Genomic DNA, 22,676 nt, shown 5'->3' with positions numbered 1-22,676 from the left:
TGGGGTGCCAAGGACTGAACCCCAGTAGGCTGTATGCAAAGCAACAGCCATACTAACTCTCCCCTGGACCTCATTTTTGGAGGAGTCTTTTTTTTAGTTCATTTATGGGCCTCATTTCTAACTCAATTATAATATAGTGATCCACCCCACCCTTTCCATATTACCTTAATGAAGAATTAAGGGAGCAACTTTTGGGTCTTGTATGTGGCATACCCAGGGCTCCATTCCCAGTACTGCATATGGTCCCCTGAGCACTGCCAGGAATGATTTCTGAATAAGGAGCCAGGAATAATGGTCCCCTAAACTCTGGAAGTAAAAAAGAGAAAGATGAGCTCTTAGAGGCAGATGGGCTGTGTACATTGGTGGCCCTGTCATCTCGCTTATTCTCTGTAGGCCAAGTACACTTGAGAGAGGAAAGTGAGACCAGGTGGTCCTCTAGATTTCACGTGGGCACCAACTATGCTGTGGGGGTGGGGAGAGATTGTGGTGCTGAGCCAAGAGCTTCTGAAATAAAATCACAGTGAGGAGGACACAGTTGTCCAGTGTGGACCTTTCAGAAGATCAGAATGGCGTCTCTGAGCTGACTGCTAGGGACGCCTTGTGCAGGAAGGCAGACTCCCCATCCCACACCACCCCAGCTCCCACTTCATCATCTCCATGGGCTGAGCCTTTCTGAATGCGTCTTTGTTTGGGGTGGGGGTGGGGTGCTAGAATTAGGAAGGATGCCAAAAGATTGAATGATTTATCAGCAGTATCAGCGGCATGCAAAGTTCAGTTCTGAAGTAAAGCATGGGCCCTTCCCAGACCCCGTATCTGTTGGAAATGCAGCCTGAGCCCCGATGCCCATGTAACTTTCACCAGTTTCTCATTCACCCAAATGAAAGGCAGCAGTTTCTGTTCAGGTGAGGAATCAGTGTCACCAGCTGCCTGCCCACATAACTAATGGGGGGCCTCAAATTTGCCCTGACCTTCTGGTCTGCAGCTGGCTTAAGTAATGGTTCATGATGTCATTGGCGCTCAATAGGCACACAGTTCAAATGGCTTTTGCATTCATATTTGCCTCTGAGCAAATGCCTTTAATTTTTGTATATGATAGGAAATTCCTGACCTCCTGACTGTGCTAAGAACCAACAATTTCTGTCTTTTAGAATAGCCCAACATACAGCCCTTTATCTTAAAATAAATATAGTGCTCTTGGGACCAGGGATGTGGCTCAATAGACCATATGCCTCACATGTGAGGCCCTGGGTTTGATTTCTGATCTCTAAGCACTGCTGCTGTGGGCCTCCTCAACCTTTTGGTTTTGTTTTTCCAAGCTCTTCTTTGTTTTGGTTTTTGGGCTACACCCAGCAATGCTTAGGGACCACTACTAGTGTTTCTGAAAGGACCATGTGGTACCACAGATGCTCCCAAGTCTCCTGCATGCATGCCGAGCGTGAGCTCCTGCCAAGTGAACCTTATTTGTCTGTCTTTGGGTCACACCAGTGGCGCTCAGGGTTTATTACTGAGCTCAGGGATCGATCCTGATGAGCTTGGGGGACCATATGTGGTGCTGGGGATAGAACTTGGGATGACTTTATACAAGGCAAGCACCCTGTGCACTGTGCTATCACTCCAGCCCTCTTAACTCCAATATCTTGTTTTGTTCCTAAGCATACCAGGTTACTAGGTTAGGTTCTTCCTCTCAGGACCTGCCATTTACTGCCAGGATCTAGTTGTGACTGTAGGGAAGTTCTATATTCCTTTGGTGCTTCAGTTTCCTCACTGGTAAAATGGACGAGATGGGCCAGAGAGAGTAGAGCAGGTAAGGTGTATGCCTTGCATGCAGTTAACCCTGGTTCAATCCCTGGAAACATATATGGTCCTCCAAGTGTGCCAGGAGTGATTCTTGAACATAGCAATGGTAAGCCCTGAGCACAGCAGGTTGAGGCCCCCAAAATAAAAATAGAGGGGTTAAGTCCCCACATTGTAGAGTTATAGGGTAAAACCACCCTTTTCCCCTCCTGGACCTTTTTTGGTTTTTTTTTAATCACACCCAGTAATACTTAAGTTACTCCTGCTCAATATGCAGGGGTTGCTCTCAATAGTGCTTGGAGGGTCCATGTGGTGCCAGGACCAAACTGGGGTCTCCTCATGCAAAGCCTACATTCAGTCCATTGAGCTCTCTCTCTCTCTCTCTCTCTCTCTCTCTCTCTCTCTCTCTCTCTCTCTCTCTCTCTCTCTCGCTCTAGTGTGATTAAATGAATGACCAAATATAAAGCAAAGCAGTGCCTGAACTGCAGTTGATACAAACTAACCCCATTCATTACTGGAACTGCTGCTATATCCTGGGTGCCAGCCAGGTATTGTTTTACAATAAAGCGCAGCTTCCGAAAGATCTGGACAACTTTCCCTGTTCATTGTCCAAGTATTCCCAGAGTGCTACAGCTCTGGTCTTTCCATCATTTCTTGTTTTTGTCTCTACTCCTCCCTGCACTCCACCCAAGATTTGTGACCATTCCCTTTGTAATCTCCTGCCCGCTCCTAACTTGTTGCTTTCTTTCTCACCCTTTACTAGGCTAGAAACCACAGTCCTTAAATATCACCCCACACACACACTGGACAAGCTTACATTTTCTTTTGATTTTTTTTTTTTTTTGCTTTTTGGGTCACACCCAGCAATGCACAGGGGTTACTCCTGGTTCTACACTCAGGAATTACTCCTGGCAGTGCTCAGGGGACCATATGGGATGCTGGGATTTGAACCCGGGTCGGCCGCGTGCAAGGCAAACGCCCTACCCGCTGTGCTATCGCTCCAGCCCCACAAGCTTACATTTTCTAAGGCACTCCTGAGTGTTGTTTGTAGCCCCTTAAGATCTTTTCAAGTGGCTCATTATTTTGATTTGGGTACCAGAGAAATGAATAATTTAGGTGCTCCTTAACTTTCTGAATTATTCTTTCCTACTTAACTCACCCTACCACTGGGAAACCACAGAGCTGACTGGTTCACGGTGTATTGAGAAATACCAGGATGTTCTGGATGAAGGTAAAACAATCTACTTGGCAACGGGCACGTGAGAATGCTGATCTGCTGTATGTGTCATTGAACAGATTCCAGCTTTACAGAAAATAGCCTCCTTTATTGACAGGGAACTGAAACACCAGAAGACATCTAAAACAAACAACAAAAAAAAATGTCTTCACTACCCCCAAGCCCCACCAGCAATTAAGTCACCCTCACTGATCTTAACTTGACAGCACAGGAGCCCAGGAGCTATTGTGCAGTAGGAGCCGCAACTATTGATTGGCGTCAGGTTCTGGAACACCAGTAATCAGTTTCTGCCAAGGTACGGTGCAAAACTTCTACAGCAAAACCCATAAAGACCAGCATCTGATTCCTGCTTCGGTCAAGTTCATTGTGAGGCCACGTTCTCCTCCCAAGCGGTGCCGGTGCTGGTCAGGAACAGCACTGGGATGTCCGAAACAACCACACCCACCATGATAGTCACGTAATTAACACTACGAAAGAAACCCAGAGTTTTGAAAGGAGAAGACAACACACCACGACTGTCTCCAGAATTGTGACTTTGTTAGAGCTGGACTGTTTTACAGCCCTTCCTGCCCTACCCTGGCACTGAGCCTGGATTGTGATGAACCTGCTTTGCAGAACCTCGATCATAGTTCAAAGAACCTCTTTGTCATCTTTGAAGAGAATCAAAGACATTATCCGATTGACAAAGCACAGCTGTAACAAACAAAAGGACCCTCCCCCCTAACCCCCAGAAACAGTGACTATTCAGAGACCCCAGAAGTACTGTCCTTGACTAAGGATCGTATAATCTTTCTTCTGGGTTCTGATAAAGTCAACACAGATATTAGCTCATTTGTTAATTACAGTAAACTGGTTATCTTATCTTGATTCCTTTTTCACTTGGAGCCGGTCCACTTAGTATTTGTGCAATGCTAAGAAGTTCTATTAACTGCAATTTTAAGCGCTGTTTTTATGAAAATAAACTAAATTAAGAAAATGGAAAATAAACATCTTGGTTTTCAATCTTCAGATGTGTAGTCTGAAAAATTACATCCTAAAATATAAGAAGTTGGCATCAGAGTATTTGGGATAAAATGGAGTGCCATTAGTTTGGATGTGAACTAAATTAATGAACATGGAATTATAAGGAAACCAATTGACAGGAATGTGTTAGGAATCACTCACAAGAAGAAATAAACTAGAATGGAAGTATTCTCTCATTGTCTTTTACTTCCAGTGTTGAAACAAAATACAACTTCACAGGCTCCCTCTGAATCACAGCTCTTGAGAAACAAGATCCTCACAGAACAAAGGTTTCCCTAGACTGAAGTCAGGAGATACCTCAGAGGACCCACCTTGGCCGAGGCCCTGCTGGGTGGGCCCCCTCCTCCTAACTACTCCTTAGGGTATCTTAAGCTGTCAAAGCCCTGACTGGCAAAGGGAAGATCCCAAATACCACTGATGTATCCGAAAAAATCTCTTACAGTCTGAGAAGTCAGAAATACTTTCTCCCCCCTTTAATGGTCTTTACATTAAATTCCCTCAGCCAAGTGGGCACAAGGCAGAGTTTTCACCTGGGTCAGAAGGCTGTGGAACTCTTCCACTGCCTGTGAATGTGCCATGGGGTTGAGCACCAGATGCTGGAAGAGATTGACTGGCTCCGCGTTCCGAAATGTCTTAGGGATAGGGATGGTGAGGGGCAAGAAGTTGTTCCCAATGAGGAAATGATGGAGTGACCGTTGCTGGAGGCCCCGGCCCAAAAACCAAAGGATGTCCTGGAGCCGCTGGGAAATCATGTCTGGCTGCCAGTCTGTCAGGGGCAGTCGTAGCAACAGATGCATGAGTGCCGTTTTAAAGTGGTAAGAGGTGAGGATGGGAGGGGACGATCCGGGAGGCAAGTCCTTTGTGTCCCGGAGACTGAGTATGATCTGGAGGCACTTGAGGTGACAGGTGTTCTCGGGAGCGAAGCGCCCCACCAGCTTCAGGAACAAGTGCTCACACGCCGCGAAGGACTCGGGCCAGTCCACACTGGTGAGCTGTTCCTGGTCGGCAGCCTGACTCACCAGGTAGACCAAGGTGTCTTCCCGCTGCACCCCCAAAATCAAGCGGATTGAGAGCGAGCGGCCTGAGCGGTAGTCCAGCCGGAGGTTGCAGGCGGTGGTGGACAGCGGGAGGCTGAGCTTGAAGTCATACTTGTGGGCCACGAGGGCCCAGGCATTGCTCAGCAGTTTCTGGAACCACTGGACGGTCTTGTAGACGTCCAAGTAGGAGGCAGTGCACAGCGCTGCCTTGGTGGCGCTGCTGCACATGCCAGAGTGGGCAGGGTGCTCCCGGTGGTGGTGGTGGACCAGGCACAGCACATCCCCCAGCAGCTTCTCGTGCTTACACGCACACTCAGACTCCACCAGCACAGAGCCACAGCGGTGGCCCAGGGCCGGATCCCGCATCTCCAACACAAACACCGTGCCCTGCGGGGGAGCAATGGGCACCAGGATGTCAAAGGCCTGGGTCTCATGGACGGTTCCCCATTTCTCAAAGGCAGCCCCAATGCCCAGGCAGTCTTCCAACTGTGGGTGAGCCTCCCGGCGGCCCACCACCCGGCAGGCCTCAATGAGGTCATCCACGAAACTCTCCACGAACTCACAGGTGCAGGGCAAGTCCCGGATGGCGTTCTGGACGCGGTGTTTATAAAAGGACTCCAGGGTGTCCCGGGAAGGGAAGCCAGCGAGCCAGTTGGAGGAGGTGACAGGCACCAGGCGCACTTCCTCCTCCTCCTCATCACTGCTGGAATCATAGGCCGGCTCGTGCTGCATGTTCTGTCGCACGAGTTCAAAGATGAGGAAGAGGCAAAAGAGGCCGGCGTTCCACAGGTTCCCCAGCATCCAGCCCAGGGGGCCCGGCCGGTTGGCCTGGAACAGCCACCCCATGTCTTTCTTGCCCAGCACTAATTCCTCCTCGTCATGGTCGCCTCTCCAGAATTTCTCTGCCTTCTGCTTTTGCTCAGCGTCCCGCCTCCTCTCTTCAAACTCCATCTCTAACTGGCGCATCTCCTCGCTCATTCGCTTCTCCAGCTGCCGGCTTCTGGCAAGCGTGTCCAGGTCCATCCGGTCACTGACCATCAAGGGGTGGTGAACAACATACATCACTGCCAAGAACAGAAGGCTTATCACAGCCATGGAGACCTCCGCATCTGCATAAGTAGGAGGGCAGGAATGAGTGGGGGCTCTTCTGGACTCCTCTGCTCTCCTGGGCATATTCCCCTGGGGCCCTGGCACCCCAGATCCTGGATGGTAACTACGCAGGAGTCACAGGAAGCTTCATAGAACTGGGGCTTGGACAGAGTGAAGGAGGTCTGCCCAGGTTTGGGAGGAAGAGGAGCAGCAGGCTGTGCCCCTCAGTGTCTCTACTGCTTTCCTTCCGCCTGGTGGGGGTGGCAGTTAGGCGCCCAGAGTGTGGACAGGGGCTGCCTTCACTCCAGTGCAGGATGGGGAAGGGGAACCTCTAAGGTAGGGTGGCCTCACCCGACTCATTGGCTCACTATGGGCACCAGCCCTGCCTGCCGCTCCTGAGCCTCCCTTCCTCCAGCACAAAGCACTGGCCCGCAGGGCTGCAGGCCTCCTCCTGCCAGGCATCCTGCTTCCTCTGTGACTTCACAATCATTCTGCTCAGCCTATGTCATCCGGTCCCTCGGTTCTCCTCCTAAGGGCTCCAAAGCCATGGCACTGGGGCTCCCTGCCCCCTGCTTGCTGCTGTGCTCTCCTAGGTGCTATGGGGAGACCAGATGCCCCTCGGGTGGTCTGGGCCCATTCATAGGAAAGAGGCTCCAGCTCTGAGCCAGGAAGCTTTAGCACGGGTGCCTAAGGCAGGTATGTGAGCCAGCAGACATCAGCTCCTCTGCCTCCCTCGAACCCTTTCCCCGCCACCTCCACTCCCACAAAAGCTTCCTGCATTCATTCCACTAAGTTCGCAAGCTCCTGGGCTTACCTAGAGTCAAGCAGAACTATGCCGCGGTAGACGCAGAGGCCAGGTAGGGGGCCTCTCCTCCCTTGGGAACTTGACCTTGCTTGGTCTCACCACTCCAGCAGCCCTGTTAAAATTTACAAGGTACGTGGGGGCTGCGGATCCAAGCACGGTGTGCCCCTCCCCCATCAACAACTTCCCCAAAGTCCACTCCCAGAGATCAAAATTCTCAGCCGCCCATCAAACCCAGCCTCCGCCGGGTTTCTCCCGAGACCTGGGGGCAGGTTACTCACTCACCGTCGGTGTTAGCAGGAACACCGTCTTAAAGAAACAGCGCGGCCTGACCGCGCCCGCCTTCTTCTCGGCGGGCTGGGGGTTCCGGAGCCCTCGTCAGGTCCTCCCGCGGGACTGGCACCGCTCCCCTCTCCCACCGAACACACCATGTTTCTACGATAGTGTGTCGGATCGGCTGTCAGGCTACGGCAGCCGAGGCTGCACCGTGCCGCGCGCAGCTCCGCGGGCGCCAGCCGGCTCCCGGGTTCCCGCCGTCCAGGCTCCGCCCCGCCCCGCCCCAGCTCCTCCCACCAGACCACACCCGCCCCGCCCACCCCAGCGCAAGCTCCTCCCTCCCACCAAGCCCCGCCCACTAAGCCCCGCCCGTCCCGCCTATCCCAACGGAAAGCTCCTCCCACTCAGCCCCGCCCAAGCCCCTCCCACCAAGTCCAAGTCCCTTGGCGGCATGGTTGGTCCTCCGCTCCCTAGTCTGAACGCAGAGCTCCGGCTGCGACTGCGGCCACACACTGGAGACCGGAGTTCAGGACTGGGGCACTTAGGCTGCAGCTGCCCAGCCTCAAGCCTCACGGGTCAGGGGCCAGGCAGAGCTGTCTTGTTTTTCGCTCAGCTGCGCTCCGTGCGGAATATACTGACAGGATTTCGGTGCCAGGATGCTGGTGACTAGTTATCCACAAGGATGCAGGTCGCGGGAAAATGTTATATGCACTTAGCGCTGATCTGCGCAAAATGGTACGGAGATGAGTGCGGTGTCAGCTTGCGCCTCACTCAGCCCACGTCAAAATTTAGGTTTTTTCCCTGTGCCCTTTTCTCCTATCAAAGTGGCTCTCTTGTGAAAAAGGACCAGACAGCACCACCCTAAGGCTTTACCTGACCTCTACTTGCCTGACCTCCACTAGTCATGTGGGAATAAAACTCAAGCATGGAGCTGGAGCCGTAGTACAGAGAACAGACACTTGCCTTCATCACAGCAGGCCCAATTTTGATTCCCCAGTACCACATATGGTCCCCCCCCCCAGCACGACTAGAGTATCCCTGAACACTGCTGGGTGTGGCCCCCCAAACAAAAATAAATCCTCAAGCTTGGGGCCCTGAGAGATAGTACAGGAGTAAGGTGCTTGCCTTGCACACAGCCGACCATTCATGCACATAGGGTCCCCTGAGCCTCTCCAGGTTGATCCCTGAGCAGAGCCAGGAGTAAGGTCTGAGCACCTCAGAGTGTGGTCCAAAAACCAACAACAGCAAAACAAAACAAGAATCCTCAAGCTACAGGATAGTAACCAAGAATTTGATAAAGCTCAGTGACTGGACAAGCCTTAGGGCCTGCTGACAATTACCAGCAAAATAGGTTTCCTGAAAAGGACCTTTATCAGAAAGAACCCAAGGAGAAAAGAAGGCAATGAACTCTTGAGACTAAAGTCTCTCTGTTAAAAAGACTGTTCCGGGGGCCGGAGCGATAGCACAGCGGGTAGGGCATTTGCCTTGCACGTGGCTCACCCGGGTTCGATCCCCGGCATCCCATATGGTCCCCAAACACTGCCAGGAGCAATTCCTGAGTGCAAAGCCAGGAGTACAGGAGTAATCCCTGAGCATCGCTGGGTGTGACCCAAAAAGCAAAAAAAAAAAAAAGACTGTTCCGGGGCAGGAGTAATAGTACAGCCTGTAGGGTATTTGCTTTGCAGCGAACCAACCAGTTGGATGAGGTTCCCCTTCACCACCACCACTAGCACCACCCAACATCACCACCAGGAATTATTCCTGAGTGCAGAGCCAGGAGTAACCCTCAAGCATCTCCAGGTATGACCCCCCAAAATTAAAAAATAAATAAAAGACTCAAATTTCAGACCTCTTTAAACAAATGGCAAATCACCAAGGACCCAAACAGCTTGGACAGAATCTTAACAAAATTGGCCTACATGACTAAGGAGTGGGGAAGCCTATCTCCTGGTTGACTGTGATGAAACTGGAAACATACCTTTCATAAACCTGCATGACAGATTACTACTTGTTTTGGGGATGCTGAGGCCTCACATGCGAGAATTAATGTTTTTAAAGTTACATCATGATGTCAGGATGAAAAAAAATTACATTTATTTTAGTTCTTACCCGTTTCCTCCTGTGTCATTTTTGGTGTTCCTATGATTGTTGTTGCCATGAGGGGGTGAGGGGCAGAAACTGGGATCCCAATGGCAGTGCCCTAGGTATTATTGAATTTAGCACCTGGAGTGGTGTTGGGATCAAACTTAAAAACTTACACTTCCAAGGCAGGTGCTCTATCATTCACTCATCTCTGGGACCCCCCCCCCGCCAAAATACATTATAGAACATGCAAACAATTGGTGTTTAGGAGCTTGAGTATAGTCCTGTTAGGACATTTTTTTCCCGCTTTGTTTTTGCTTTTTCAGGTCGTACTTGGTGGTTCTCTGGTGCATAGCTCAGGGATTGCTCCTGTGGTGCTCAGAGGACCATGAAGTGCCAAGGATTGAATCTAGAGCTCCTGCATGCAAAGTGTGTGTCCACTGGGTTGGAGAGATAGTACAGCAGACAGGGCACTTGCATGCAGCTGACCCAGGTTCAATCCCCAGTACCACTTATGGTTCCCCCCCAAGCACTTCCTGGAGAGCCAGGGGTAATGCCTGAGCATTGCCAGGTATGGCCCCCAAACAAACAAAATAAAAGCAAAACAAAACAAAGCCTGTGCCTAACACATAAGGGTTTTTTGTGGGGGAGGGTGGAGGGGTTGGGGGGATTTTTTTCTCGGTTTTTTGTTTTGTTTTTTGACCTCCAGCTGTGCTGGTGCCAGATATCAAAACTGGACCTCCCTTATGCCAAGTCCATGGTCAGTCTTTATTAAGCTATCTCTCTGGTCCTAGGAAGCAATAGTTTTAAGGAGCCTCAGGTGTACATGACAGAAAAAGACTTGGACAAACATGTTTACAGTGTGTGAAAATGTAAGGGCTTATGTCTATGGCTATTCAACAGCAGCATAAACCCTGTGTAAAATATTTGTGTGTGTGTGTGTGTGTGTGTGTGTGTGTGTGAGAGAGAGAGAGAGAGAGAGAGAGAGAGAGAGAGAGAGAGAGAGAGAGAGAGAGAGAGAGATGCCAGGGATGGAACAACCCAGGACCGAACACATGACACATACTTTCTTCCACTGAGTCATATACCCAGCAGCATGTTAAATACTTGAATTAATCATGTGTTAGCAAGCCAATAGCATCAATGGAGAATTTTGTTTACTCATGAACTTAGAAAAATCAATCTGAGAGAGCATGGCAGACATGAGGCAAGAGTTTGATCCCTGGCCCCAACCACCACATTGTCCTGTGGATCTTGCCACAGCGGGATGAAAAATATGGCACACCACTGCTGAAAATGTGAGCTCTGGACCTAAAAGTGGATGACTTCCAGCAAGTACCATAGCTAAATTGCAAGCATCCCAAACTACTGTGAGCACCACAACCAAGCATGTGAGCATCACCATCAGATGCAGTGCTCAAATCGTAGTTGTGACTCCCTTCATTGAAACAACAACAAAGGGGAAAATAAAGGAACCAATCAGCAGGTAGGGCATTTGCCTTGCACATTACAAAGCCGGCTTCAATTCGAAGTATCCAATATGGTCCTTGGATCATTGGCAGGAGTAACTCCTAAGTGCAGAGCTTAAGGTAATCTCTGAGTATCACTGGGTGTAAACCAAAAACCAAAAACAAAAGGGGGGAACAAAAATATATATGTTCTTGTTAAAAGGATGTTGACTTCCAATGAATACTGACTCACTCTGGCCCCTGCTAGCCCCCATCTCATCCTTGCTCTTAAACAAACAAACAAACAAACAAACTAATTTTGTGGCTTTTTACTAGAGATAGATGCTGAATATCCTGACTTGCCTTACTGTATATTAATTTGCAATCTCTTTTTGAGGTTGGATCTAAGATGAAAATTTTTCTAAATGGAAACTGCCCTCAACCACTATTACCAGCACTGAATGACTGAAAATTAGCTTTTGCTGCAGACTTGATTACCTTTTACTGTTAAGTTAGCTTTTACTGTTAAATTAGCTTTTTTTTCTAGTAAATATTTTTATTGTTGGATTTTTTTACTGTTTTTTTTCTTTTTGGGTCACACCCGGTGATGCACAGGGGTCACTCCTGGCTCTGCATTCAGGAATTACTCCTGGCAGTGCTCAGGGGACCATATGGGATGCTGGGATTCGAACCTGAGTCGGCCGCGTGCAAGCAAATGCCCTACCCGCTGTGCTATCGCTCCAGCCCCTTTCTACTATTTTCAATGTTTAACTTTTTTTTCTTTTTGGGTCACAGCTGGTGATGTTCAGGAGTTACTTGGCTTTTCAGTCAGGAATTACTCCTGGCGTTGCTTGGAGGACCATATGGGATGCCAGGGATCAAACCTGGGTTGGCCATGTGCAAGGCAAATACCCTACCCACTGTACTATCACTCCAACCCCTGTTTTAGCCTTTTTTTTTACTGTTGCTTCAAACTAAAATCACAAAGCAAATTGTGTATAAATATGAAACAATGTGGTGAAATCATTTCAACAAAATGTTGAGTTGCAAGTAATGTTCTTTATGTGTTATCAAAAGATAAAACAAGAAACAAGATGCCTATTTCCACATAGATTTTCAGCAGTTGTACTTTCAGATCTCAAACTAGAGTTCTAGTTCATCAGATACCAGTACAAGAAGAAAAGTGTTTCAGATGGGGCTAGAGAGTACAGCGGGTAGGGTGCTTGCCTTGTACGTGACCAACTCAGATTTGATCTCCAGCATCCCACATGGTTCCTCAAGCCCACTAGGAGTAATTCCTGAATGCAGAACTAGGAATTACCTCTCAGCAATGCTGGGTGTGTCTGGGAAAAAACAGAAAAAGAGAAGTATTTCATGTGTGGGGATGTGATTGAAATGGTGGAGCAGATGCCTTGCATTTTTAAGGTGCTGGGTTTGATTCCTAATATCCCTAAGATAGCCCTAATATCCCTAATAATCCCTAAGAGTCTCTTGCCCCCACACCTGGCTGTCTTCACCGGGGCCCCTGGGAAGAGGTGGGTTGAATTTCCCTCCCTGCCCAGAGCAGAATCCCCGCAGCCGAAGACCTCCAGAACCCAGCCACAGCCATGCTCAAGGAAACTCTTCACACGTTCGGACAAGCCTCACACATGAAGGAACTGGCAGAGGAACCCAGGTATGTGGGACCCGGGGCTGAAATCTCCAAGGCTGCTCAGATCGGGACTGGGCCTCTTCTGCCTAGATCCACCATTTTTCAATAGCTAGGTGGTCACACCCAGAAACTGCCCCCGCTGTGTAAAGCTAGGTGGTCACACCCAGAAACTGCGCTTCCAGAAGCTCATGAGGCCAACATCTTATAGCCTAGTTCTCTCTCTCGGAGAACCTGGCAAGCTACAGAGAGTTTCCTGCCCACATGGGAGAGCCTGACAAGCTCCCTGTGACATATTCATATGCCAAAACCAGTAACAATGATGGGTCTCATTCCCCTGACCTGAAAGAGCCTCCAATATGGCACCGTTGGGAAGGACAAGTAAAAAGAGACTTCTAAAATCTCAGGGCTAGGACGAATGGAGACGTTACCGAGACCGCTAGAGAAATTCGACCATCAATGGGATGATGATCATGATGATTTATTTATTTATTTATTTATTTATTTATTGCTTTTTGGGTCACATCTGGCGATGCACAGGGGTTACTCCTGGCTCTGCACTCAGGAATCACTCCTGGAGGTGCTCGGGACCGTACGGGATGCTCGAACTGAACCCGGGTCAGCCGCGTGCAAGGCAAATGCCCTATCCACTGTGCTATTGCTCCAGCCCCTGAAAGAGCTTTTTAAAAAAATTAATTGTGGAAGTGGTGACACCAACACCCAAAGATGAACTATTCTCATCTATGAACTCCTAAAATTCCACAAAACTGTAAATCAGTGATAAGTTGATAATTTTTTTTCTAAAGCTATAAATTTCTCTTTTTAAATATGTAAAATTTTAATGAACAGAATGAATAATTTCATGCTAATACATTAATATAAAATAGATAAATCCTACAAATAACAGTTTAGTAAGAGTGAGAGAAAACAATATTAAGAAAAATCTGGGGCCAGAGAGGTAGTACTGAAGGTAGGGTGCTTGCATTGCATTGCATGTGGCCAACCTAGGTTCAATCCTCATTATCTCATATGGTTTCCCAAGCACTGCCTGGAGTGATTCCTGAGTGCAGATCCAGTAGTAACTCCTGAGCATTACTGGATATGACCAAATAACAACAACAAAAGAAAGTTAAGGGGCCGGAACAATAGGACAGCGGATAAAGCATTTGCTTTGCATATGGTCCACCCGGGTTTGATCCCCGGCATCCCATATGGTCCCCTGAACACTACCAGGAGTGATTCCTGAGTACAGAGCCAGGAGTAAGCCCTTAGAATTGCTGGGTGAGACCCAAAAGCAAAAAAAAAAAGAAACAAACAAACAAAAAAAAGAAAGTTAAGAAATTTAAAGGAAGGGCCAGAGAGATAGTACAGCAGGTAAGGTACTTACCCTGCACCTGACCAACTGGGTTCACCACAAGAAGTGATCCCTGAAGAGAGAGAGAGAGAGACAGAGACAGAGACAGAGACAGAGAGAGACAGAGACAGAGACAGAGAGAAAGAGAGAGAGAGATTGATTTAAGGGAAAGTCTGAATAGGACTATAAAAGTATGGAAGTGCTTTATTCTAAAAAGGGGATGAATATATTAGATATCATATAACACATAATGTCTGATTAATAAAAATATATATTGTAATAAAAATCTGTAGAGGGCCCAAGTGAAAGTACAGCGGGGAGGGCGTTTGCAACTGGTTGACCTGGGTTCAATCCCCGGCATTCCATGTGGTCCGCTGAACACCGCCAGGAGTAATTCCTGAGTGCAGAGCCAGGAGGAGTAAACTCTGAGCATTGCTAGGTGTGACCAAAAAGCAAAAAAAAAAAAAGAAAAAACCCTGTATATATGTTTTAAAAATCACCAGAATAGACGTAGAACATTTAATTTAAATGAAACACTAATTATTTAAAAATTATAAAATTCCTTAGCAAGCCAGAAATAAAGAAACCTTTCTTAATCTAGTAGAGTGACCATAAGCACAATTAGTGAATGCCATTCTCAGTGGCAAAATGCTGAGGTTTTTCTTGTCTATTAAAGGAGCTTCTTTAATGCTTCTTGCAAAACTGGTTTCAAGGCTATGAATTCCTCAGGCTGCTGCCTCTCCATGAATCTCTACATTGTTCCTTCAGATATGAATGATAATCTAACTCGATAGTATGGTGATGTGTTCATTTTATTGAGGGCGTTTCTTTGGGTGGGTGGGGAGGTTTGGGCCTTGCCAGAAGGGATTACTACTACTGACTCTGTGCTCAGGGATCATTCCTAGAAGTCTCAGGGGGACCTTATGAGGTGCCAGGGATCAAACCCAGGTCAGCTGTGTGCAAGGCAAATGCCCTACACTGTACTATCCTCCAGCCCACCACTGAGGGTTTTTTTTTCTCCATTGTGGCTCATCGAATGTCACTTAATAGATCTACTGTGAGTCTTATGTGCTTTCCTCTGTACGTAAGTCTCTTTTGTAGGGAGGGTGGCACATCTGGCAGTGCTAAAGCTTTACTCCTGGCTCTGCAATGAGGGATCACTCCAGGAGAGTTTACAAAAACATATGGGGTGCCATGGGATTGAACCTGGGTCTGCTTCGTGCGAGGAAAGAGCCCTATGTACTGTTCTATCTCTCTTGCCCTGTGAATTCCTTTCTTAATCTTGCTGCTTTCAATAGTTTGTCTCTGTCTTTTGTTACTCATTATTATGTCCTCAGAGCTTTTCTGTTTGAGTCTGTTTTTGCTAGGGCCTTTCAGGCTCTTTGGATCTGGGTGCCAGCACTCTTCAACTCTGAGAAATTGTAGTTTATTATTTATTTAAGTGTGGATCTTCATTAAATTTGCTCTTTCTTCTTCAGGATTCTGATGATTCTTATATCATTCCTCTTTTTTTTTTTTTTTTTTTTTTTTTGCTTTTTGGGTCACACCCGGCGATGCACAGGGGTTACTCCTGGCTCTGCACTCAGGAATCACCCCTGGCAGTGCTCAGGGGACCATATGGGATGCTGGGATTCGAACCCGGGTCTGCCGCGTGCAAGGCAAACGCCCTACCCGCTGTGCTATCACTCCAGCCCCTATATCATTCCTCTTGAGTCATCCCATAGTTCTCTGGTTTGCTATTCACTTCTTTTCATACTTTTTCCCTTTCTTCTGTTGTTTTTCTAGAGGTTTCCTACACCTCGTCTTGGAGATTTTTGGCTTAGTTGCAGTACTCTGCTGATTCTGCCGATTCTGCTGATCAGACTATCTACTGAGTTTATAAAATCACCTATTGTACTCTTCTGTCATGTCTGATTATAGTTTTCTTATTTTGGCTCTGGCGACAAGACTGGCTACTGTTGATGTTTCTGGACAAAATCAGTTTGAAATGCTGCCTTGATTCCAGTCAGCCCAGGAACTGACAGAAAACTGTTTTCTATGTATAAATGCATGACTTTTATTTTGTTTTTGGTTTGGGGCCACAAGTACTGGTACTCAACTTACTCCTGGCTCTGCACTCAGGAATCACTCCTGGTGGTGTTTAGGGGAACGCATGAGGTGCTAGGGATTAAACCTGGGTCATCCACATGCAAGGCATGTCATCAACATGCATGGCCCTACCCATGTACTCTCACTCCTGCCCCTAGGATGTGGATATAAGACATGCTTGTGAAAAGGCGTCCTGTCCAGAGTTCCAGGGTTCCTGCTTCCAGAGTCCCTGAACTGAACTTTGTGGATTCTGAAGAGAACATAGTCTAAGGACTCATATTAGAAGGATTTGGAGTCTTCATTTGAAAGTTTGGGGATTTTTTTCTTTTACAGAAATCTGTTTCAAGAACTTAACTCTTATTAACATCAATTAGCATGTGGTAAAATTGGTTTTGTTTTGTTCTATGTCATAGTTTCCAATAATATATTGATAACCTTAAGTGAGGTCTCACTGTACACATATTTTCCTTGTTTGTTCTCCCAGGTAGCTCTGTTTGCTAATTTAATTATCATTCTTCTGTCTCTGATACTCTGTTCATTATTGGCATTTTTCTTTCCATAATTTATAATCTGACTTGCTTGTTTCTTGGTCTTTTTTTTTTTTCAATAATGTAGGAGTCCTGCTACTTATTTAGCCATTGATTGAATCAGGCATGAACTCCACATTACTTTTTTCCCTATTTTTAATTTAGTATTCATGAGATAGACCATTAAAAGCTGTTTATAATTGGGTTTCAGTCCTACAATGATCCAGCACCCATCCCTCCACTAGTGTACATTTCCCATCACCAATGTCCCCTGTTTCCCCACTACCATCCCCCAATGCCCCATCCCCCACCCCCAGCCTCCTTCTATGGAAGATACTTTTCTTCTTGTTCTTTCCTTTTCCTTTTGTGCATCATGGTTTGCAATACAGGTGCTAAGAGGTCTTGGTGTTTATTCAGGGCATTCGGTATTTTTATCGGGACATTAAGACTAGAGCATTTTTTCAATTGGGTGGTTGCTTTGGGGTGTGGATGTGACTTTGGAATCTTCTGGAAGTACAAGAAGATGGAGGGAGGTAGCCTATCTCTGACCCCAAGGAAGCCTGGAGATTTCCGTCACAAAACCCACTAACCCAAATTTCCAGCAGATTATATCTTGGTGAGGTCTGTCCTGAAACGGTGGAGTCAGGCCTGGAGTATGGTGGTGATTTGAGAATTGTGGAAGCAAATGGCTGCTGGGGCTCTGCTTGGGCAGGTCTACCTGCTCCCCTCCCATTTACCACAGTCTGTTCACCCATGCAAGGGTCCAAGATTAACTGCAGCTTTTGATCTCTTTTGAGATCAAAATGGGTCTCTGAAATAAGGCCAACAAATGAGCTTGTATAGCTGAGTTAGAGCTGATTTGTGGGTACCTAAATTTTAGCCATTTAATTTCTTGGTAAATTTGGCCCAAGTTATTGGGGTCTGACCAAAGGTACAGTGGCAATTTTGGGGAATCTGAAATCCTGAAGAAACCATAGGCTGCTGATGCACTGGCCCCACAGGTACAGATTGACCTACTGACAGCACCATACCCCCATTTTTCTTGGTCTTTCACTGTATTCTCCACCATGTTTAAGAGTTCTTATACATATTTCCAAAAATTTATACATTTACTAAATACTTGAACAATACTTTCAAAACACATAAATGAAACAAATCACCTGTAAAAATTTATGTTCTGAATTGGTGGTCCTCAAACTTTGGGAGCCTAAGGAATAGCACAATGGGCCAAGCTCATTCCTTAGGGGCAGAAGACTTGAGTTTAATCCCAAGCACCAAAGGGTCCCCTGAGATCTGCCAGAAGTGACTTCTGAGCATTGTTATGAGTGACCCTTGAGCACTACAGGGGTGTGGCCCCCAAATAATTTTTTTTGTTTTGGGGACCACATTCAGAGTGCTCAGGGCTTACTCCTGGCTCTGTGCTCAGTGCTTACTCATGGCTCTGTGCTCAGGGATCACTCCTGGTGAGCTCAGAGGACATATATGGTACTGGGGATCAAACCTGGATGAGCTGCATGAAAGGCAAGTGTCCTAACCCCTGTACCATTGCTCGATGTTGTGCCTCCCCCCATTATTTTTAATGCATAAATTCTATAATACATGGTCAGAAATGCACTCTAGGGCTGGGAAGATAGCTCAGTAAGCATATGCTTTGCATGTGAGAGACCTGGTTCGATCCCCTGAACAGTGCTGATAATAGCCCTTGCATATCACTGGGTGTCCCTCCTCCTCCAAAGGAAAATAATTGTATTCTATCTCCCCAAGAGAAACCAAAAGTGTATTGAAAGTGAGGAAATGGGGACAGAGTAAAACAGCCAGGGGACTTGCATTGCATAAGGTCAACCATATATGACTTGATCCCTGGCACCATACATGGTCCCCTGAGCCCTGCCAGGAGTTATTCCTGAGCACAGAACCATGAGTAAGCCCCAAGCACAGTGACTGTGGCCAAGAAACACACACACATAATCAGATGTTTATATATATATATACATATATATATATATGCATGTCTCTATACATAGAGGATAGAAGTCAACATAGGCTCTTTGTTTGAGGACTTTTAGAGATTAAACAGAGGATCTTGCTAGTTCAGGAAAGAACAACCCTGATGTGGTAGCTGCCATTGCTCTCGGCACAGTATGAACAAGGGTCTATCATTTCATGTACCGTGACTAGTAATAATGGAAGACTATCCCATAATAGAGAACTGGAGAAGATACCTGTGGAGTTGATGGTATGGGTAGACACAAAACAACAAGTCAAGCAGTAGTCACAAAGAAAATCCAGAGAGTGAAGAGAAGGAGATTCCTAGTACTGCAATTCAGGAAATTTCTTGAATTATTAAAAGAACTTTATCATCTAAATATAGTCTGTATTCAAAATATACTGATGCAGGACTCCAGGTTGCATCTAATCTTTGAGTTCCTTGGATTCTGGTCTGCTCTGCGCCCAGGCTCTCCCTGGACACACGTGTCCCTTGCTGGTCTCTATGTCTCTTTGCTTACTTGCTCTTTCAAGTCTCTGTTCGCTCTTCAACATCTTCTTCCCTGCCCCACACCTTTCTAAGTTTCATTCATTTTCTTGCTAGAAAGTAAGAAAAAAAGATGTAGTTTTCTGGTAAGTTTATCAGAGAGGAAATTTACTGATAAAACTATTTGGGACCAAGGAAAACAGGGGAAAGTATGTTTGCTTATAAACTGGTTTTCCCCTTCTCTACTAGAATGCTTATAAAACTCATAGATATACTGCTATTAATTGCCCAGGAATTTAAATGAAATAAAAGTTTGATAAATTATTTCCTTTCTTTTTCTTTTTTGGCTTCTTGGGTCACATTCAGCGATTCTCAGAGGTTACTCCTGGCTCTGCACTCAGTATTTACTTCTGGCAGTGCTCAGGGGACCATATGGGATGCCAGGGATCAAACCCAGCTTGGCTGTGTGCAAGATAAACGCCCTACCTGCTGTACTATTGCTCCAGGCCCTTGAAAAATTATTGAGAAAAAGAACACTTTCTTAACTATTAACTATTTTTGTCTTATGTACTTTCCTTTGTTATAAAACTAAAGCTTCATCAAACTATAAATGTAATTTATTTTTTTATTTTTTTTAAATTTTTATTATATCACCATGTGGAAAGTTACAAAGTTTTCAGGTTTATGTCTCAGTTATACAATATTCAAACACCATCCCTTCACCAGTGCCCATATTCCACCACCAAAATCCCCAGTATACCCCCCGTCACAGCCCCCCCAACTGTAAAACTGATGAATTTCACTTCATTTTCTCTCTACCTTGCTTACATTCCATATTGCAAAACAAAACTCACTATTGTTGTTGGAGTTTCCCTCCAATGAAGACAGCCCTACTAAGGAAGCATTTGATAATTGGTTTGTCATTAAAAGATTGTATGTTTTCAGTTTTTAGAAAAGGTCTCGCGGCCGCGCGGCTTGGATGTGTTCCAGTCCCGCAACCCAGAGCCGTGTTAGTTGCTTCTCAGTGTCGCCAGGGCTCCATCCGGAGAAGGTGTGCCTGCTGTACCTCCTCCGTCTGGATCCCTGGTGTTGTTGGCCCGGATTCGGGTCCGGAGCATTTCTCCGGCCGCGTTGCTCACCAGACTGCCTGGCCTCTTCTCTGTTGAAGGTGGGAAGATGGCCTATAAATGTAATTTAAATAGGTAAACTTGTTCTTGTGAATTTAAATATGTTAATTCTATATATGTGCACCAACTCTTGTTACTGGAATAAAACTAAATCTTCTCTTGACAAAGGAAAATGAGAGGTGCTCAGGACTTACTCCTGGCTCTGCACTTAGGGATCACTCCTGGCAAGGCTCGGTGGATCGTATGGGGTGCCAGGGATTGAATCTGGGTCAGCTGCGTGCAAAGTGAGTGCTTTACCTGATGTACTATCACTATGGTCCAACCTGAGTGTTGTGTAAGTCACATACCACTGATCCTGATCCCTTGCATTGCTCACAGACAACCCATGGGATATTGCCAGGCCCAAATATTGTCTCATTCTGAGTCCCAGTGTGGTTTCCCAAGATTTACCTCCGTATGATCTATCACATCAACCCAAGAAGCTGCTAGCGTCACACAAAAGCAGAGTCTGTTAGTTATCTGTTGAGTGATCTCACTAATGTGGATTATAGAGAAACAAAGTAAGGGATTAGTTAAAGGATATGGACGCGGGTGGGTGAATGGCAGGAAATGACTAATTCAATAACAGATTCTGAATGTTTACTCTTCTTAAATTAAGCATAGGATTTCTCCTAAGTGTGACCTGTTTGTTCAAGATATAGGTAGCATTACCAAAATAACTTTCTGTTTCTACTCTTGAAATGCATTATGACCCTATGCTATAACTAAACCACTTTTACAATATTTTATGTAATCCAGTGATTCTGGATTTATTGCAAATAAAGTGGAAAGAAATAGAGACTGCAGAGGGGGAAGAATGGTTTTTCCAAAGAACTATCACTAATTCCTTCAAAGACTTAAGATGTTCATCAGTGAATGAGTAGAAAAAGAAATGGTGATATGAGACTCACAAATAAATCTCAGAAGAGAGCCGCAAGCTGCAGAGATGCCTCCATGCCCCGTGCCAGGCTGAATTCATTCAGGGCACCTCAGAGGAGGGCAAGTGAGCCCAGCACCCTCCCCATCAGGGTACCGGCAGCCGAAAACCCCCAGAACCCAATTGCCACTATGCTGATGGTCAATCTCCACAGGAGCCTGGAGGAATGGGCTGTTCTTCCATGAGCATGGCAGTCATGCCCAAAAACTGCCTCTGGCTCCACATAAGCTCCTTTATAGCCATGATCCAGAGACTGACAAATAAATCTCGAAAAAGAGCCACAAGCTGCAGAGATGCCTCTGGACTCTAAAGTCACCATCCAGTTAAAAATTTAACCCCAATTCTATCACCCTATTTAGAATTTTAGAATTCCTGGAGCGTGCAGCTGCATTTGCAGCCACATGACATCTCATACTCTATGCCACTGGTGTACCAAGAATAGCACACCACTTTTGATGGTATATAAAGTAGAAGGCAACCTGACCTCAATCAAATATCTGCCTGCTTCTCCCAGTCTCCAGCGACCAAGGGATCACACCCATAAGGGACCTCCTTCCACGCCAGCTAATCTCCTCATTGACCACCCTTCAGAACTCACAGTTGCTTCTACCAGAAGGGAGCATAAAATGAGGCTCCCATTACCATGCCACTGGACTCCGTGACAGGGGTGCCCCAGAGGGGTGGAGGGTGAGAGCCCTCCCTGCCCCAAGGGACCCAGCCCTGGCAGCTGGACTCCACTACCCAACATCTGCCACACTCCAGGCTGCTTTCCACACGCTAAGGCTGAGTCTCACACATGAGTGAACATATTCCTGGATCTTGCAGCTGCAAAGTAGCCATGCAACACATCATCATAAAGGGATATATATACACATATGTATATGTATATATACATATACATATGTATATATATATATGCCTCTTGGAGAGCCCGGCAAGCTACTGAGAGTATCCAGCCTGCATGGAAGAGCCTGGCAACTCCTCGTGGCATATTCAATATGCCAAATACAATAACAATAAGAGTCTCATTCCGGGGCCGGAGCGATAGCACAGCGGGTAGGGCGTTTGCCTTGCACGCGGCCGACCCGGGTTCGATCCCCGGCATCCCATATGGTCCCCCAAGCACTGCCAGGAGCAATTCCTGAGTGAAAAGCCAGGAGTAACCCCTGAGCATCGCTGGGTGTGACCCAAAAAGAAAAAAAAAAAGAGTCTCATTCCCCTGACCCTGAAAAGAGCCTCTAATCATTGGGAAAGATGAGTAAGGAGAGGCTGCTAAAATCTCAGGGCTGGGATGAATGGAGACATAAATATATATATATATATGTATATGAAAATATATATACATATGTACATGTAAATATATATGTATATGTATGTGTATGTGTGCATGTATATAAGCACACAAGGTTCAACCCGTTAGTAATCTCTTATAGAAGGGCTTAATGGTTCAAAGGTGAGATATATAACAATTTTCTTTTATTTATTTATTTATTTATTAGTGAATCACCATGAGGGTACAGTAACAGATTTACACATTTTCATACTTGTGTTTCCCTCATACAATGTTCGAGCACCTCTTCCTCTACGTGTCCATTTTCCACCACCAGTGAACCCAGTATTCCTCCCACCTCCCAATCCCAACCCCCCTCCTTCCCCCCCGCCTCCCCTCTCTGCCTCTGTGGCAGGGCATTCCCT

General features: G+C 46.4%; 1 protein-coding gene across 2 annotated transcripts; it reads right to left on the bottom strand.

Moving 5' to 3' along the window:
* Positions 1–3,070: 3,070 nt before the first annotated feature.
* ITPRIPL1 (ITPRIP like 1) lies at positions 3,071–7,509 on the bottom strand. 2 transcript variants are annotated; one of them, XM_055121762.1, is made up of 3 exons: positions 7,268–7,509; positions 6,995–7,097; positions 3,071–6,200 (listed from the first exon to the last, which is right to left on the bottom strand). In XM_055121762.1, exon 3 carries the CDS (start codon positions 6,184–6,186, stop codon positions 4,543–4,545), a length of 1,644 nt encoding a protein of 547 aa, XP_054977737.1. In that variant the 5' UTR covers positions 6,187–6,200; positions 6,995–7,097; positions 7,268–7,509; the 3' UTR covers positions 3,071–4,542. The 2 variants fall into 2 exon arrangements, with proteins under 2 accessions (XP_054977737.1, XP_054977736.1); XM_055121761.1 differs by lacking the exon at positions 6,995–7,097 and having other exon boundaries at positions 3,074–6,200.
* Between the last annotated feature and the right edge of the window lie 15,167 nt (positions 7,510–22,676).

The sequence above is a fragment of the Sorex araneus genome, chromosome X, assembly GCF_027595985.1.
Source record: "Sorex araneus isolate mSorAra2 chromosome X, mSorAra2.pri, whole genome shotgun sequence".
Taxonomy (NCBI): Eukaryota; Metazoa; Chordata; class Mammalia; order Eulipotyphla; family Soricidae; genus Sorex; species Sorex araneus.
The sequence above is the reverse complement of the archived record's forward strand: the minus strand, read 5'-3'. Positions and strand labels throughout refer to the sequence as shown.

Bases quoted from the DNA above. Each gene is read 5' to 3' on its own strand.
- ITPRIPL1 (XM_055121762.1), bottom strand. From the start codon at position 6,186: ATGGCTGTGATAAGCCTTCTGTTCTTGGCAGTGATGTATGTTGTTCAC.